Source organism: Heterodontus francisci, chromosome 1, assembly GCF_036365525.1.
Source record: "Heterodontus francisci isolate sHetFra1 chromosome 1, sHetFra1.hap1, whole genome shotgun sequence".
In the NCBI taxonomy this organism is placed as follows: Eukaryota; Metazoa; Chordata; class Chondrichthyes; order Heterodontiformes; family Heterodontidae; genus Heterodontus; species Heterodontus francisci.
Genome location: NC_090371.1, coordinates 190,633,981 through 190,652,131, shown reverse-complemented (window position 1 = coordinate 190,652,131; position 18,151 = coordinate 190,633,981). Strand labels below are relative to the sequence as shown.

Genomic DNA, 18,151 nt, shown 5'->3' with positions numbered 1-18,151 from the left:
AAACTAGAAGTAAATTGGGCATTTAGGTAGAACTGTTTCACACAAAGGGGAATAAATGCTCAGAGTAAGTAACCAGTGAAGGCCGATGAAGCAAATAGCTCAAAAGACAGCCTTTTTCTGAAAGAAGAGCCGATTAGGAAATATTAGGGTAAGATGATGAGAAGATGGGTTGAGATCAACCACAAAGGAATTGGGTCAAATTCTTTGCATGTTCCTAAAATACCTGCGTTCCTAACCGTGCTATGATCTGCTTATGATTGAAACTAAATGTTGAGCTTTTGTATTGACGTGAACAATATTTAATCTAGATGATTCAGTAGAAAATAGCAAAACTAAAAATCACCATTACCACCCTGTTTTAACTTTATTTTCTCCAATTTATTATGATTTCCTTTTCTTTTGCTTTCATTTTTAATTAAGTTGTAGATTCTTTGTTTTTGTGTTTATATTCATACATAGGAACATTAACCAGCTGCTCAAAATGCTTGTAACATAATTTTGTTTTTCTAGAGAGGTTTATCATTTGTTAACCCTTTTTATTTCGTTCACATGCAGTTAGCTGCACAAGAGGAGCAGTTAAGGATAGAAGAAGAAGCATTTTATGCTGCACAACGTGAAGCAGCCAGGGCAGCAAAGCAGAAAAAGCTATTGGAGGTGAGGGCATGAAGCCCCTATTTGGTTCTGATCTGCAAAAGTCTTTACTAATTTCTTGTTAACAGGCCATACACATTACAGTAAGCTTTTTTTGAGCAAAACACCTTGTCTGGTTTAGTATGCACTGTAAGGCTATAGTTTAATTATTTATAAATCCACAGCCAGAAGTGTGCCCTTTTAGGACAAGTTGTCACTGATAGTGCCTTGAACTTACCAGATATGGTAATCAAATAAGTCTGCAAAACTTCAATTTCTGCATCACTGCAACTTGATGCATGAAGCACAGAATAACTTTAATTTCAGTTTATCAATCTGAGTGCAATCAAAATCTTGGAAGCCTTGAGTCTTGGATTTCAGTATAACAGCAATTAATGCAAGCCAACTTTTCAAACTTAGTTCCTCGGATTACGATGGTCTGCTAGACTGCTTTTTAAATTTTGCTCATCGTTCATATCAGAATTTCACTGATATTCCAATGCTGGTGAGCAGAACACTTGGTTTCAGTACACAGTACAGTGCTCTGCTTTGCCTGACTACAGAGCAGGTACAGAACTGCTGGTATAATTGTGCTGCCAGTTCATGCCACTCTAAGTGTAAGCTAGTGTTTTATTGCAGGTGCCAGTTTAAGTAACTCAAGAACATTTAGGGAATTTCTTCCATCCTGGCTACACATTCTGATTTGATAATCTTGACTGCATACAATCCACAGTGTTATGATCAGAACAATTGCCATATGTGAAAAGGGTAGCCAACTGGGTGCCATCACTTGAAATTTAATCCATTGATTTTAACATTCTAGATTATTGTGAAATTTGATCTTGATTATAGGGATGGGTAATAAATCTGGTTCTTGCCAGTGACGGCCACATCCCATGAACGATATAAACATCACTGAGAGACTTTTAAAATATTATATCCAAATTACTTAATGTTGGAAAGTAGATCACATTAGAAATTTAAGTACACTTGAATTTCCGAAAAGAAACCACTCACAACTGATTAATTAACCTTGCCTGGTTCTACTCTTATCCATCTGCTCATAGATAGAGAATCTTCCGCAATGGGTTCTCTTCCCATCCCTACACCCTTACCTCTGGAGTTTCCCAAAGATTTATCCTGGGCATTCTCCTATTTCTCATGTACATGTTGCCGCTCACTGACATCACCTGAAGAAATGACACGTAGCTCTACCTCACCACCTATCTCAACCACTCTTATTCCCTCTATGTTGTCAGACTACTTTTCCAACATCCATCCTGGGCGTGCCACAACATCCTCCAATTAAGCATTGGGAAGACCAAAACCATTCTTCCTGGGTCCCAACCCCTACAAACTCCTTTCCCTCACCATCAATTCGATCCCCTTCCCTGGCCATTGTCTCAGGTTGAACCAGACTTTTCACAAGATCAGCGTCCTATTTGACCCTGAGCTGAGTTTCTGACCCAGTATCCTCCTCCACAGACCGCTTACTTCCACATCTGGAACATTGCCAATCTCCACTTCTGCCAATGCTGTTCTGACTAGTTTTCTGTCTTCCACCCTCCACAAGCTTGTGCTTATCCTCTTGCCTGAATTCTAACCTGCACTAAGTCTCGCTAACTTATCACCTCTGTGCTCCCTGACTTACATTGGCTCCCAGTCCACCAACACCTTTAGTCTCATCTTGATGTTCAAATCCCTCTCTGGCCTCACCATTCCTTATCTACTGCAGCCCTACAATTATGCAAGAACTGTGTGTTCCTCCAACACTCGTCTCGTGTGCATGCCCCACTCCTTTTGTCCCACTATTGACAGTTATGGCTTCAGTCTTATGGGCCCTAAGCTCTGGAATTCTTTCCCTAAGCCTCTTTGTCTATCCACCTCTCTCCTCCTTTAATATCCTTCTTAAAACCTACCTCTTTAATCAAGCTGTAAACTGCCATTTCTAACATCATCTTTGGCTCGGTGTCAACATCTGCTAGTTGATACTGTGTGAAGCATCTTGGGCCAGTTTCCTGTATTAAAGATGTTATCTAAATTCAAGTTGTTATTGAAGACCTTTGAAGTATTTTGGTCAGAACACCTGGGCAATGTTAGAAAATGTAAAATCAAAAAGCAATTCAAATCATTGTAAAATTTAGCTTCAACTTATGTTTCTTTGTCAAATTGCACTCAAACCTGTCGAATTCCAATGTGTGTTTTACTGATTGTTCTAATATAAATACTTAGTGAAACTACATACTCCTAAAGTATCTTGAAACAGTAAAATCTAGAAAAAGAATTTCAAGATTCGTTTAGATTTTAACTAATTCTGAAAAGCATTATTTAATAAGACAGTTGATTCGGAGACAGAATATGAAAACTGATCGTGTTTGGATGCTAATTACTTTACAAAGGTTTATACTTTTAACTTTTCTTGCTATTCTGCTTTACAGCTCTCTAATGTTTATTATTTAAGATAACCTTGATTGCAGTTTTGCTTATAAGGTAGACATGTATATTTTAATACCTCGTCCCCTCCTCGGGCTTCTAGTCTGAAAATTAAGTTATACTGTATGCAAAGATTATTAATTAACCAATCTCTGTGCTTTATAGCAACAAAGGTTGCAAAAGATGAAACAGAGGACAAAGTCTGCTGCAAACCCTGATCAACAAAAAGGGTGAGAACTTCTTAATATTAAAGGAATTTCCAGTGAGTTTTTATCAAGAAGTTGCAGTTCAGTTTATAATTTACAGATAATGTAAACTACTATCTTGTCGGTTTTGTAACAAAAGAAGATCGAGCATTACTTGTGGTTTGTGTTTTGAATTCCAGTAATTCTTTTGGAGGGAAATTTGCCCTAAGACAATCAGGTGGCAAAGCACACAGGAGTTACAAACAGTAGCATAAAGTAACTTGAATGTATGCTTCCCCAGCAGTGCAGTTGGCTAGGGCAACTAGCATCTGAGCCAAACAAACAAGTGTCTGGCCTAAGTTGGCCAATCTTGCCCAGTGGAGGTAATTGACCTCTGCCTGGATTAAGGAAGGAAAAATCAGTTCTTTCTGGTTCTATTTGGTATCCTTGTATTGCACTTGGCAGTCAGATAACCTGCCAACACATATTAAGCATGCTATTTAGGCTTTCGCTTCAAGGCTGTACTGAGAGAGTTCTGCGTTGCTGGACGTGCTATCATTTGGATAAATAAGAGACATCCACCTGAACAAGCAGTTGGGGCAAGACAGCTCTTGGTACTAGTAAAGCAGGGAGTTTGTCCAGTGTCTTGGCGAACATTCCCCTTAATCTATATTCAAAGGAATGCAAGCTTAGTTTATGCAACCTGTCCTCATAATTTAGCTCTTAGCCCCGGTATAACTCTGATGATTTTGTACTACATCCCCTCCAAGGCCAATATAGCCTTCCTGAGGTGCAGTGCCAGATGGAGTCTGGCCAGAGCTCTGTGCAACCTTTTTATTCCACCCTATTTGTGAAAAAGGCCAACATTCCATTATCCTTTTAAATTTTTTTTTGTAGCTATCCACTAGCAATTAGAGATTTTCTGTACTTGGACCCCTAAGTCACTGCTGATCCACAGTTCCTAGTTTCTCATCATTTAGAAAATATTCGTACCTTTCTTTGTCCAAAATGGATGACCTCACACTTCCCTACATTGAATTCCATCTGCTACAGTTTTGCCCACTCACTTGATCAATGTTCCTTCACAACTTTCTGCTCCCATCTACACTATTTATTATGCCATCGAACTTGGTATTGTCAGCAGACTGGGACACCATTTGTCACATCCTGCCAGTTTGAGTACTGCATCTCATATTAATCACCTGTTATAGTTCATCTTAGACCCTGGTTGCCAGTGTATTCCCATGTTAAATTTGGAATACATCTGTAATATATTAGTTTTGTTACAAATGTAATAAGTATTAGTTAAATATTGCACCTCGAAGCATTGGAAAACTCAATACTGCAGCCTACATATAGAATTTATGTTTTCATCAGCAGCACATCTTCAACTGAACAATAAGGATCAATTTTACGAATATATCCACCTTGCAGGGAGTATTGCAGTCCAGGAACATACAACAGAAAATCAGGCACTGTCTCAATATTTTTCTCCCCATTCATCTTAATCATGGGCAACATGCCCGTAATTTCCTGATTTGCATTTGAGGTTGGCATGGCTCCCCAATGGAAGTGCACATTCATTAAATCAGTTCTAGACTTCTATAAACTGACAGTGCACCTAACTAAATGGATTGTTTTATTTTTGTACTCTGTTTTGGGCAGTGAGACAGGGGAAGAAGACTTTGAATCATATCTACAGCATGCAAAATCTCAATCTGAGGCTTTCAGGAACCAACACAGTAAGTTTGCTTCTTGGAAAATAAGGGCCCACTTTCTCCCAAATGCTTTTGACCACATGTATTTTCTTCAATGATGAATCACTATTTTGACTGTTTAGTTGAACATGCTGATTGGGACATTGTACTAGAATATGGATAGGGCATCATGCCAATTAACATCTTAAAATTAGTCCAACCATTAGATATCTTAAATTCTTGGGATGTGGATGGCACAGGCCCATCCGTTGTTGCCCTGGTGGAAGTCTGCACCTTGAACCAAGGAATCCCAAGTGATGAAGGTGCTCCCACAGTGGTGCTAAATAAGGAATTCCAGGATATTGACCCAGCCATGATGAAGAAACAGTGATATAGGTGCAAGTCAGAATGGTGTGTGACTTGGTTCAATACAGCACCTTCAATGCAGACTTTTGCTAATCTTTTTCAATTGAACTGCTTCTTCAATTATTGTTTTGAGTTCAGGGTGTGTGGTAGAATTAGTGAGCTTGATTTTCAGTCTGGGGTCAGGAACCCAATATTTGGATAATTTCCGGGTCCCGACCCCGCACCATATCTTTGTCGTTCATACAATGCTATTTTCATACGCAGATGCCCTAATTTCACCAGAGGTGAGCTTGCTGCCCAATTAGTGGTGCTGAACTCTGCCAGGAGGCAGGAGCTGCCTGCTGAGCATGATCTTCAAAGGCGGACGGCAGCCATAACGGGGCCTGCCACTGCCTTGCACAATAGAGGAGGCAGACATTGGAGGGCCAGCAGCCTCTCTGCACAGAGAAGTGACCTAACAGCCAACCATAGGGTACTGCATCTGATCTGAGACAAAAATCCTAAGTTCCAAACATTTTTCATCAGTGAAAACATTGTTTGATGGCTCCCTATATTGCACTAATGTGCACCAGACTGTTAAGATGTGGCTATCTGTGATTTGAAAAGTGCCTCTTGGCCCTCCCCAGCCCGTTTTCAAGTTCCTCAAGGAGCTTAATGGGCAGTTAATTGGAGTCGAGCTAGTTCCCGGCTCTCCCCGACCTCTCTTTGAAAATGCCAGTGCGTCCCGGTGGCATTGGGGCCCTGACACGCTATCAGGGAGTGCTTTTTTTCAAAGTGCAACCACTCCCGTTCTCACCCCCATGGGTGATTGGAAATCCAGCCGACTAGATCTGAGAGAGGATTACGGCTGTGTAGCTAGTCAAAGTCCTAAAAGTGCTCTCTCTTCTCATCTCATACCAATGCAACGTTTTATCTCCTTCTGCTGAACAGCATGCTTAGCCATCTAAAATCTCACTCCATTTACTTCTAATGGTACCTTGCTTGGTGGGATGGGTTCCAACTTCTTGGATCTGTTGAAAAATCTGTTGCAATCATTTTTGCCAGTGTGTTAATTTGTTCACCTCATAAATTTCTTCTTCACTCCCCATCTTTAAAAAAAAACCTGTCAACAAAGGCTGTTCCTAACTACATCCCTAAGATGTTCACCCTAGATTCCTCCGTCCTTTCCAAAAGACAATCTCTAATCTCCCCCTCTAAGGCTCTCAAACATGTAATTGATGTCCATCACCATGTCTATCATTCCCACCACCATTTATATACCAGCTATAGCCCCAAGAATGCACTGGTCACAATCACCAGTGATATTCTGTATGTTTACCTTTCTTCAGCCTTTGATGCAATTAACCACTCCATCCTCCAAAACCTCTGCACCACAATTCCAGTCACACTTGTTAAATATAGCCAGCCCATCTCCTGCAAGCACCTCTTCTGCAATAACCACACAGTTACCTTTGGGCTGCCCAAGGCTTCCTCCTTGGCCCCTCCTCTTCCATATCTGCATAGTGCCACTTGGTAACACTGTTCATGGATCAACTTCCATCCATATGCTGATGGAAGGCAGTTTTACTTCTCTTCTGCCATCCTGAATACCAGAACTATTTCTATGCTGTCTGATCTCCTGACTTAACATCAAATCATTACTGCCTCAGATTTCTGCAGCTTAAAATTAAATTAAAGAGCAATGTTGTTCCGTTTCCTCAAAGTTTTGCAACAATGCCTCCAATTCATTCACTCTTTCCATCTGCTCTCTGATGTTGAACCCAACAGTCATCAGTGTTGTTTGATGCTGAACTGAGTTTCAAGTCTCACACCCCATCACCACTGCTACCTATTTCTCGCTCAACAATACAGCCTAATTCTGTCCTTAACTTGCCCAAACTGCCACTGAAGCTCGCATCCATGTCTTTGGCACTTCCATACTCGAGTTTGCAAAGCTCCTGTCTCAAGTTTTACCCTATACATACTCCAGCTCCCAAACTACATTGTAGCCCGTACTGTGTTGGCTCAATTACCTTCCTCATCTTCACTGATTTCCACTGGCTTTTTGCACCCCTTTACATTGCTTTCAGAATCTTCATTTGCAAATCCTTCCATCCTCTTACTGCTACCTCTTCCAGCTCTTCATTGCAGCTTTCAGCCTTTGCTCCTCTGGTTCTGGTCTATATGCCTCCTTCTCCTTTTTCTACCCCCTTGACCTTCATTTGAATATTTGTGGTTGATCTTGTAGCTGCCGTGCCTCTGGAATGCTTTTCCTGAATCCCTCTGCTTTGCTGTATCTCTGCATTCTCAGAAACATCCTCTTGGACCATACCGTTAGTCAACACTCCGAATTTATTTTTTCCCCTCTCTGAAGCACTTTTCCTCTGTTAAAAGTGGTATACAAGAACAAATTGTTGGAGCCAGGTAAGAATCAGGCAGTCATGGAGATGACTTGAACACATTACCAGACTTTACAGCGCCTTGGCAACTGTGACATTTTTTCAATTATCATAGTGCGATTTGGAACTCGATGCTTGAAATTTTATGACACATATATGTGGAAAAATCCTGTCTCTCCAAAACTGTTTATGTACAAGATTAAATAGATCTAAGATTTTTAATGAAGTATCGTAAATAGGTTACAGACTGCTGCATACATCAGTTAAATGGATGCAAAAATGTTTGAATGCTTTCTAAACCAATATAAGAGATTTAAACACCTTAAGAGCAATTAGGGATGGGCAGTAAATGCTGGCCTTGCCAGTGGTGCCCACATCACACAAATGAATAAAAAAAACTATTATCCCTTGAGTCTGAGAGCTGCTTATGTAGCTCATCAGTACAGGACCAATGCATTCTTGGATTTGAAATGATGGATAAAATATGGTTTCTATCAGTAATTTACTGATTGGAGATGCAGTGCAGTCCTTCACATGGCATGGCATAAGGAGCCATTCAGATATCAACTTGAAGCAGTGCAAGTAAGGGAAATAAGGTGCATGAATTTGAAAAACCCATCACAGTGAATGTCAACAATTTATTGACTACATGCATAATTGGAAGCGTCTTAAACTGGAGGATATTTTGGAAAACATAGTACTTGGTGTTGCAATGGAGGGAAATTGGCAAATACTTTGCGCATATCAAAATCCCTTTAACAGCAATGAGATAAATAACTAGATAATCTGTTTTAGTAGTGATGGTAAATGCTGAGAATCCTGTGCTCCTTTTCAAGTAGTAGCATGGGATCTTTTACATCCACCTGAGAGTGCAGATATTGCATCAGGCTAACATCTTAACTAAAAGACAGTATCTCCAAGTGCACAGCATTCAATCACTACTCTGCCTGAGTGTCAGCCTAGATTATGTGCTCAAAGTGACTCCCGACAATGTAGAGTGTGCACAGAGCGATCGTGGGCGTCATCAGTGCGTGTGAACATTTGCCATCTTGCCAGTATGAATGCGCACACTGATGTTGCCACGCAATGAAATCATCACCCCTCAATAGCCCCCATCACAGGCTGCATTCCCCTGAACAGCATCTTGCTCCCTCCCGCCGACCCCGATTCAATTCCCGCTTTAAACTTTCCGCTCCATCCTGCTTCGCAGCTGTCCTCCCTCAGCCACTCGCGCCCACCCTTCCTGCTTCCCACCTCAGCTGCTCGCTCCCCGCTACCTTCCCTCAGCCACTCGCTCCCAGCCTCGTAACTTCCCCCTTTGGCCAATCGCTCCCCACCACGCCGCCTGAAGAAGCAGCGGGGAGCGAGCTACTGAAGTACTAGGCAGGGAGCAAGTGGCCGAGGGGTGACTGGGTAATGGGGAAGCGGCAATGCCTGGAGTGAGCGGCCGGGGGTGTGGGGAAGCGGGGAGTGAGCGGCCGAGGGGGGAAGGCGGTAAGGGCAGGAGTGAGTGATGAACAGATGCGCGAGGGAGGAAGCAGCAAAGAGAAGCTTGATGGCAGGAAGGAACAGAGTACTCTTGAGATGTGATGGAGGCAGCGATCGCAGCCACTGAAGGGATTTGGGTTTAAGGCTGCATTTGTTTTTTGTGACAAATTGAGCAGTGCCATCTTTATTACTGGCAGCTGCCTGAGACATCGCCGACAGTGATGTTTCAGTGGATGAGGCTGCATGTGCCAGTCCTGCACCACCTAGTGGTTGCATTGTCAACAAATGCAGCCTATGTGCTCAAGTCTCTGCATTGAGACTTGAACCCATGACCTTCTGCCTCACCGACCAAAAATGCTACCATTCAGCAATGCTGACGATGGAAGCTGATTAGTTAATATTGTATGATATTGACACAAACTATTAGCCTGGTGTAAATGGAGTAGTGACTACTTTTTCCAACCCTTCCCCTGCTTTTTCTTTTTATCTGTGTTCAAATAGGTCATCAAACAAGTATGCCAGCTTAATTTAAATGGTCTCTTACTGTTTGTCAGCCTGCCAGATTCAGGACTGTAGGTGGTGCTATTGGTTGCTCATAAGAGAGGAAGGAAAAGTAAGAAAAATTAATTTAATTTTTAAAAAATCTCCCAACAATTTACTACATGCAGGAATGCAATTGAACAGTTTAAATTGATCACTTTCTGGGCCAGAGAGGTTGATTGACATTGCATTAGCAATTATCGTGGTGTGAAAAAGGTACCTGCTCTTAATTATCAGACTTAAACTCACCATAGAATATTAATAGACAATTAATGTGCAAATCCAGCAACTCCTTAAAAATAATGGAGATGCTGTTTGTGCGAGTCAAACGACGGAGTGGTATAAATCAACCAGCAAGTTCTGGAGAGTTGCAACTCATGGCTTATCTTTAAATTCACAGAACTTTCTAGCCACTTTGCTCATTAATAACTATATGTGTTGTTAACAAAGTAGTATTTTACCAGCAAAATGTGGGCCAATATTTCTGATTGTAACAATTCCAAGAGAGATAGGAAACCAAAAAGAGAATCTGGCCCAAATTAATGGGCAAGAAAGATAACGAGCATGCCAATGGATCAGCAATGCAAAATCTTCAAATAGGCGGCACTTAAAAGGGGGGAAAAAACTCCGTCAATGTGAAAAGGGTGTCCATCAAAGTGTAGAATTCCTTTGAGAAGTTGAGAGATTAAACCTAAACTGAAACTTAAAACAGAGGAATATGACAAATTTAGTGTTATCCATGACTATTTTTAGTAATATAGAGAGTGCAGCAGGGAGGTGTAAAGGGAGTTTAGAAGAGATAAAGGTTAATATAAAAAGACTAGTAAACATTTATTTTAAAAAAGAGGTTTTTATAAGTATGTTAAAAGGATATTTGAGAGTTTGGAACCACTCAGAAGAAGTAGAGATTATAATTGTGGAGGATAAATGTGTGGCTGAGATGGAAAGTAAATACCTTGTATGAGTTTCTCACAAATGATATGTAACTGAGAACATAGTGACACTACATGGGGATATGGACTAATTTTTGAAGAAATCTGTAGAAAAGGAAATATTTCTGAAAGAATCAACAGAGCTTAAGGTGGATAAGTCACCGGACCTTGATGGTATGTATGCTACGCTGTTGTTCCGACCAGGTGAGAAGGAGACTAGGGGTTCCCTCTTAGCCTTTGCCTGGTTTAACCGTAACGGGGTTTAATTTTTTTTAAGTGTTTTAGCTCTCCCTTAGTGAATCCTTGTTCACCACTTTCCAATCATAAGGCAAAGAAATCAGTTCAGACAGGTTTTCTTAGATTTTAAACAAGAAAGGTAGAAGTTTATTAACCTTAAACTCTAATCCGGTTACCGACTACGAATATGCGACACGACCAGGCTAGCATGCATACGCGATAAACACATACGCAGATAGAGACAGAAAAGTAGAAAAGGATGAAGGGTAAAAGTTTGAGGCAATAGATGGGTTTCTATTTTACTGTCCTTTGAGTTGCAGTGAAGTCTTTGGTTGCCGGTCAGACTTGCAATTCGTTGGGGCCCAGTGCACGCTTCAACTTGTTTCGAGGTCGGAGTCTTTTCCCTCTTGAGAGTTACGTGTCTTCCATGGGTCCAGTGGCTTGGGCGAAAGTGAGAGAGAGAGAGAGCTGCTTCCTTGTTCCAGGTTCCAGTTCAAAACTCCCTTCTGAGTCTTTCTCTGTGACGCTATTCAAAAAACCCAGGTTGTCCAGCAGGTTAGCTGTGACTAGCTGGTTTGCCCACTTCTGTTTGTGGATTCTGCCATCTTAGCAGCCATCCCAGAATGTGAGCTTTCTCACCTTCAATAAAAGCAAAATACTGCGGATGCTGGAAATTTGAAGTAAAAACAAGAAATGCTGGAAATACTCAGCAGGTCTGGCAGCATCTGTGGAGAGAGAAGCAGCGTTAACATTTTCAGGTCAGTGACCCTTCTTCAGAACTAGCAGATATTAGGAATGTGAAAGGTTTTAAGCAAGTAAAGCTGGGGGTGGGGCAAGAGATAATAAAGGAGAAGGTGTAGATAGGACAAGGTCACAGAGAATAACCGACCAGAAGGTCATGGAGCAAAGGCAAAACAATATGTTAATGGTGTGTTGAAAGACAAAGCATTAGTACAGATAGGGTATTAATGGACTGAAAACTGAACAGCCACAAGTACAAACATGAAAAAAACAGTGGGTAGGCAAACTGAACAAACTAAGATAAAATAGAATAAAATAAACACAAAAAAAAGAAAAAGTAACTAAAAATAAAAGTATAATGGGGGGCCCGTCATGCTCTGAAATTATTGAATTCAATGTTCAGTCCGGCAGGCTGTAGTGTGCCTAATCCTCACCTTCAATGTCTGTTGATCACAGTCCATTTTGGGTTAAGTAGACCAGGGAATAGTCCTTTGTCTCCCCAAGCACTGTCTGTCAGTATGCAAATATTTTTCCAGCCAGGTGTCTGGTGATTTTTTTTTAATAAGTCCTTTCTTCACTCCAGCAACAGTTTAAAATCAATGTTCATATGACAACATTAATATGCCTCATTCTTGGCAGGTAGGGGCCTGCATGACACTATTGAAAGAAGTCAAAGAGGAGATAGAGGCTATGGTTATAATTCTTCAAACCTACTTAAATATGCAAATTATGCCATAGGACAGAACAGTAGCCAATGTAATACTTTGTTTAATTCATTTACGGGATGTAGGCGTCACCAGAAAAGGGTGTCCATCTTGAGAAAGTGTTGAACTGCGGCAATCCATATGGTGAACGGTGACTCCCAGGATGTTGATGGTGGGAGATTTGACTATACTAATAGCATTGAATGTCAAGGGGGCAGTTAGATTCTCTCTTGTTTGAGATGGTCGTTGCCTGCCTCTTGTGTGGGTTATTTACCACTTATCAGCCCAGGCCTGGATGTTGTCCAGGTCATTCTGCATGTGGGCGCAGACTTCCTTATCTAAGGAATTGTGAATAGAACAGAACATTCTACGAACACCCCAACTTCTGACCTTACAATGGAGGGAGGGTCCTTGATTGAGCAGCTGAAAATGATTAGGCCTGAGTGCGTGAGATAGCTGATCTTTCTCTTGCTCCAGGTGGTCAATACCTGGCACTTATATGGTACGAATGTTAGCTGTCACTTGTCAGCCAAACCTGGATGTTACCTCGGTCCTGCTGTAGGCAGGGGCTGCTTCGTTATTGGCTAAGTTGTGCTTGGAGATGAATACTGTGGAATCGTCAGTGAACAGCACCACTCTTGACCTTACAATGGAGTGAAGGGAATGCATCTGAAGATTGTTGGGCCAGTGAATTCCCTTAGGAATTCCTGTACTGATGACTTTGTGTCCAATAACCACAGCCATCTTCCCATGTGTCAGGTATGACTCTACTCACTGGAAGGTGTTCCTCTTAACTCCCAATGACTTCAGTCTTGCAAGGGCTCTTTACTTCCATACTCGGTCAGGTACTGCTTTGATATTGAGGGCAGTTACTCTCACCTGTCCTCTGGCATTTAGCTCTTGTGTTCATGTCTAGTACAAGGTTATTACGTGGTCTGGAGCTGAATGATTCTGGTGAAACACAAAAGATTGCAGTGACAGGATTATTAGTCATTAGCTGTTACTTGATGGCACTGCTGATGATTCCTTCCATCGCGTAATGCTTGGGAGGAGGCTGATAGTACAATAATTGGCTGAATAAGATTTAACTGGCTTTTTGAAGATGATATGTCTGGAAGTGTTTCCACATTGTTGAATACATGCAAGTGTTGTAGCTGTACTATAATTCCTTGGCTGTGGTACCTATTTCTAGTGCAAAACAATTAGGATATTGTCAGGGTCCATTGCCTTCGCTGGGCAAAATTTTTTGTGGCCATTTGAAGGGGTGGGGGGGGAAGGGGTTGTGGAACGGAGAATCGCGTCAGAAGTGTCGGCCCAGAAATCTGGAGTCATGATGTCGGTTCTGGATTTAATATGCGGCGGGAAAGCACCAAGGTGGCATTGCTGATGCAGCAGATATGTATTTTAAAATGCTGAGCAGTTAATTTCAATGCATTTGCATCGAATTCATCACTGTTTCATGGGGGGCTTGGGATTAAGTGGAAACCAGGCAGCATTCGTGTGCCTTTGGATTTATGACCATTAAAAGCTGGCAGCACCGAGGTGAGGCTTCAGTGCCACAATGAGTAGGCAGCCATGACTAGCACTGCATGGGGGAAGAGGTGGGGTGCAGATGCCATTTTCGGCCTGCAGTCCTGCATGCTGACAAGGGGGTCAGGGTTTTGGGTTCTCTGCCAAGGGGGTTGGTGTCTGGGGTGCTTTGAAAGGCGGGATTGTGGTCTCAGGTGCTCTGCAAATGGAGGGGGCTTGGGTTTGGGTGGCTGAATTGGATGAACAAACCTTTGGGTGAGATGCATTGTTGGCAATACTGCTGGATGAGAGGGGTGGCCATCATCAAGGGTGGGTATTGAGGGCCACCAGGGATTTCGCTGGGAGAAGTAACAAAAGCTCAGTTGCCAGGGCAGGATCATCTCTACATTGACTGTGCCCTGTAAACCCACTGATCACCTGGCATGGGACTCATACACCCTGTCTTTTTGGACCCCTTTGGCGTGATGCGTCACCTCTGACTGAGGGAGGGCCAGGAGGTAGCTGTGCCTGCTCATGAAGCTCCACGATGATGGCAGCAGCCAGCCATGCCAAGAAGGGCCCATCTGTGCCAGAATATGCATCGGACACACACCGGCTACCTCCAAATGTCTGAGTGGCATTGTCAGTGAAGGCTATGGCTCTCCAGGGAGGGCATCACTGACTTATGCACCCTGCTGCAGGGCGAGTTGCAACCGGTGGGATTTGCGGATCGCTCTATGCCTGTGGCCCTGAAGATCACAATGGGCACTAAATTTTTATGCATCTGAATCATTCCAACAATCCACCAGGGACATGTGTGAGATCTCACAGGCAGTAGTGCAGCACTGCATTAAGGAGCTGATCAATGCCTTGTTCAAGAGGGCCAGTGACCATGTGCTACCGGACCGACCATGACAGTCAGGCCGAGAGGGCCATCAGATTTGAGGTCATCTCTGGATTTCCCTGGGTGCAAGGTGTGATAGATTGCACACATGTCATCAAGGCTCCCACTGACCAGCCAGCCGCCTTCCTCAACAGGAAGGGCTTTCATTCCATCAACGTTTTCAACTGGTCTGCGACCACCGTAAGCGTTTCCTACAGGCATGTGCCACCTTCCCAGGAAGCAGCCACAATGCCTACGTACTTTGACAGTCCCAGGTGCCACAGCTTTTCAGGCCCACTGCTCGCATTCAGGGATGAATTCTCGGGGACATAGGCTACCCATTGAAGACTTGGCTACTGACGCCTGTGAGGAACTCTCGCAATGCAGCTGAGAAGAGATACAACACTTGTCACGGCTCCACCCGAGCAACTATCAAGCAGGTCATTGGGTTGCTGAAGATGTGATTCCACTGCCTAGGTCAATCCAGTGGAGCCCTGCAGTATGCCCCAGCAAGGGTCGTGCATATCATTGTGGTCTGCTGTGCTCTAGCACTGCAGAGGGGAGAGGCCTTCTATGACAATGAGATGCCTGAGTATCATTTCTCCACCAAAAAGGAGGACGCGGAAGAGGGAGATGAGCAAGCAACACTGGATAGTGAAGCCCTTGCACCGGAGGCCAGGCAGATTTTGTGGCAGGCCAAGGAGGCAAGAGACAATCTCATAATTACCCATTTCCAGCCACCCTGATGTCCAATCACAGAGAAACCAATAAAGACTGACCTCAATGCATGTAGTCTGTCGCCTCCTTTCCATTTGCGTTCCTTGCCTAGTGCCCAGCTGAAACACACATTAGTGCCCATGGGGAGATCATATTTAAATGAGGTCTCTGCTTACTTTGGCTTTCCATGAAGGGGGTAGTCAGCAGCTCATAATTAAGGCATGATAGAATAATCATTTTTACACAATGAATATTAATGGCTTGAACAAAAGAACTTGTATGAAGCCTCAGATGTCAGATATCAAACACCCGTGAACTCCCAAGTGTCTCTTGATGCTTTTCTTTATATGGTTACAAGTGCTTCTATGAGGTGCGACCCCATCACCAGCAGCTGGGCTGGAGGCAGGCTGCCCCTTGGCATGTGATTATTTCAGCAGCCATCCTCTGGTTTCCTAGAGTTTCCTGCACTGTTGCAGGACTCTCCTTGGGTCGCGGCTGCTGGAGCTGGATTCGCTGGTGAACATACAAACATACGAGCTAGGAGCAGGAGTGCTATTCAGCCCCTCGAGTATGCTCTGCCATTCTGTAAGATTATGTCTGAGCTGTTTGTGGACACAACTCCACTTTCCTGTTTGACTCCCTTGTTTGTTGAGAATCCGTCTACCTCTGCTTTTAAAACATTCAATGACCTTGCCTCCACCGGTCTCCAGGGAAGAGTTCCACAGACTTGCGACCCTCAGGGAAAAAATTTCTCCTCATCTGTCTTAATTGAAAGACCTCTTATTTTTAAACTGTGTCCCCGAGTTTTAGTATCTTCCACAAGAGGAAACATCCTTTCAACATCCACCCTGTCAAGTCCCCTCAGGATTTTGTATGTTTCAATAAGATCACCTCTCATCCTTATAAACTCCAATGAATGCAGACCCAACCTGTCCAATCTTTCCTCATAAGATAACCACCTCATCCCAGGAATTAGTCGAGTGAATCTTCTCTGAACTGCTTCCAATGCATTTGTATCCTTTCTTAAGAAAGGAGACCAAAACTGTACACAATACTCTAGATGTGGTCTCACTAATGCCCTGTACAACTGTAGCAAAAGATCTCTACTTTTATATTCCATTCCCCTTGCAATAAATAACAACATTGCATTTGCTGCCTTAATCACTTGCTGTGCCTGCATACTAACTTTTTGTGTTTCATGAATTAGGACACCCAGATCCCTCTTCATCTCAGAGTTCTGCAGTCTCTCTCCATTTAAAGCATTTGTTGCTTTTCTATTTTTCTGATCAAAGTGGACAAGTTCACACTTACCCACATTATGCTCCATCTGCCAAATCTTTGTCCACTCACTAAACCTATCTATATCCCTTTGCAGACTGCTTATGTTCTCTTCACAACATACTCTCCTACCTATCTTTGTCTCATCAGCAAATTTAGCAACCATACATTCTGTCCCTTCATCCAAGTCATTGATAAAGATTGAAAATAGTTGAGGCCCCAGCACTGAACCCTGTGACATTCCAGTAGTTACAGCTTGCCAACCTGAAAACGACCCATTTATGCCTACTCTCTGTTTCCTGTCAGCTAACCAATCCTGTATCCATGCTAATATGTTACCCCCTATACCATGGGCTCTTATTTTGTTTAGTAAGCTTTGATGTGTCACCTTGTCAAATGCTTTCTGGAAATCCAATTACACCAAAAAAACATTGATAAAAATTGATTAAAACCCTAATTAACTAATTAATAAGTAGAGTAACTAAACCAGAGGAAGGAGATTACTGTATTTAGTTAGCATTTAATATTTATAGTAGAAATCTAGCACTAAGGACCATGTAGTTAATCGTAACATAATTTAGTAAGGATTTAATAAGTATTTATTTTAAATTAGTTTATTAATTAGTGCTAGAAATGTCAGTTAGAGGGGTAACGTGCTTCACCTGTGAGATGTGGGAGGTCCGTGACGCTTCCAGCGTTCCGGACGACTACATCTGCAGGAAGTGTACCCAGTTGCAGCTCCTCACAGACTGCATGGATCGGTTGGAGCAGCAACTGGATGCACTTAGGAGCATGCAGGTGGCAGAAAGCATCATAAACAGGAGTTTTAGAGAAGGGGTTACACCCAAGGTGCAGGCAGATAGATGGGTGACCGCTAGAAGGGGCAGGCAGTCTGTGCAGGAATCCCCTGTGGCTATCTCCCTCTCTAGCAAGCATACCGCTTTGGATACTCTTGGGGGGGATGGCCTATCAGGGGAAAACAACAGCAGCAGCCAGAGCAGTGGCACCACGGCTGGCACCGTTGTTCAGCGAGGGACAAAGCGCAGAAGAGCAATAGTTATAGGGACTCTATAGTCAGGGGCACAGATAGGTGCTTCTGTGGATGTGAAAGAGATTCCAGGATGGTATGTTGCCTCCCTGGTGCCAGGGTCAAGGATGCCTTTGAACGGACAGGGGGCATTCTGAAGGGGGAGGGTGAACAGCCAGAGGTTGTGGTACACATCAGTACCAACGACATAGGCAGGAAGAGTGACGAGGTCCTGCAGGGGGAGTTTAGGGAGTTAGGTAGAAAGTTAAAAGACAGGACCTCGAGGGTTGTAATCTCGGGATTACTCCCTGTGCCACGTGCCAGTGAAGCTAGAAATAGGAAGATAGTGCACCTAAACACGTGGCTGAACAGCTGGTGTAGAAGGGAGGGTTTCAGATATCTGTAT

The 18,151-nt window shown here is 43.0% G+C and overlaps 1 protein-coding gene across 1 annotated transcript in view; it reads left to right on the top strand.

Moving 5' to 3' along the window:
* Positions 1-18,151, top strand: part of ap1ar (adaptor related protein complex 1 associated regulatory protein) — a 136,188-nt gene that overhangs the window by 94,891 nt on the left and 23,146 nt on the right. Inside the window, exons 6-8 of the mRNA XM_068039817.1 lie at positions 556-654; positions 3,229-3,293; positions 4,914-4,990. Of these exons, the coding sequence (XP_067895918.1) occupies positions 556-654; positions 3,229-3,293; positions 4,914-4,990 (241 nt within the window). The remainder of the gene's footprint in view (positions 1-555; positions 655-3,228; positions 3,294-4,913; positions 4,991-18,151) is intronic.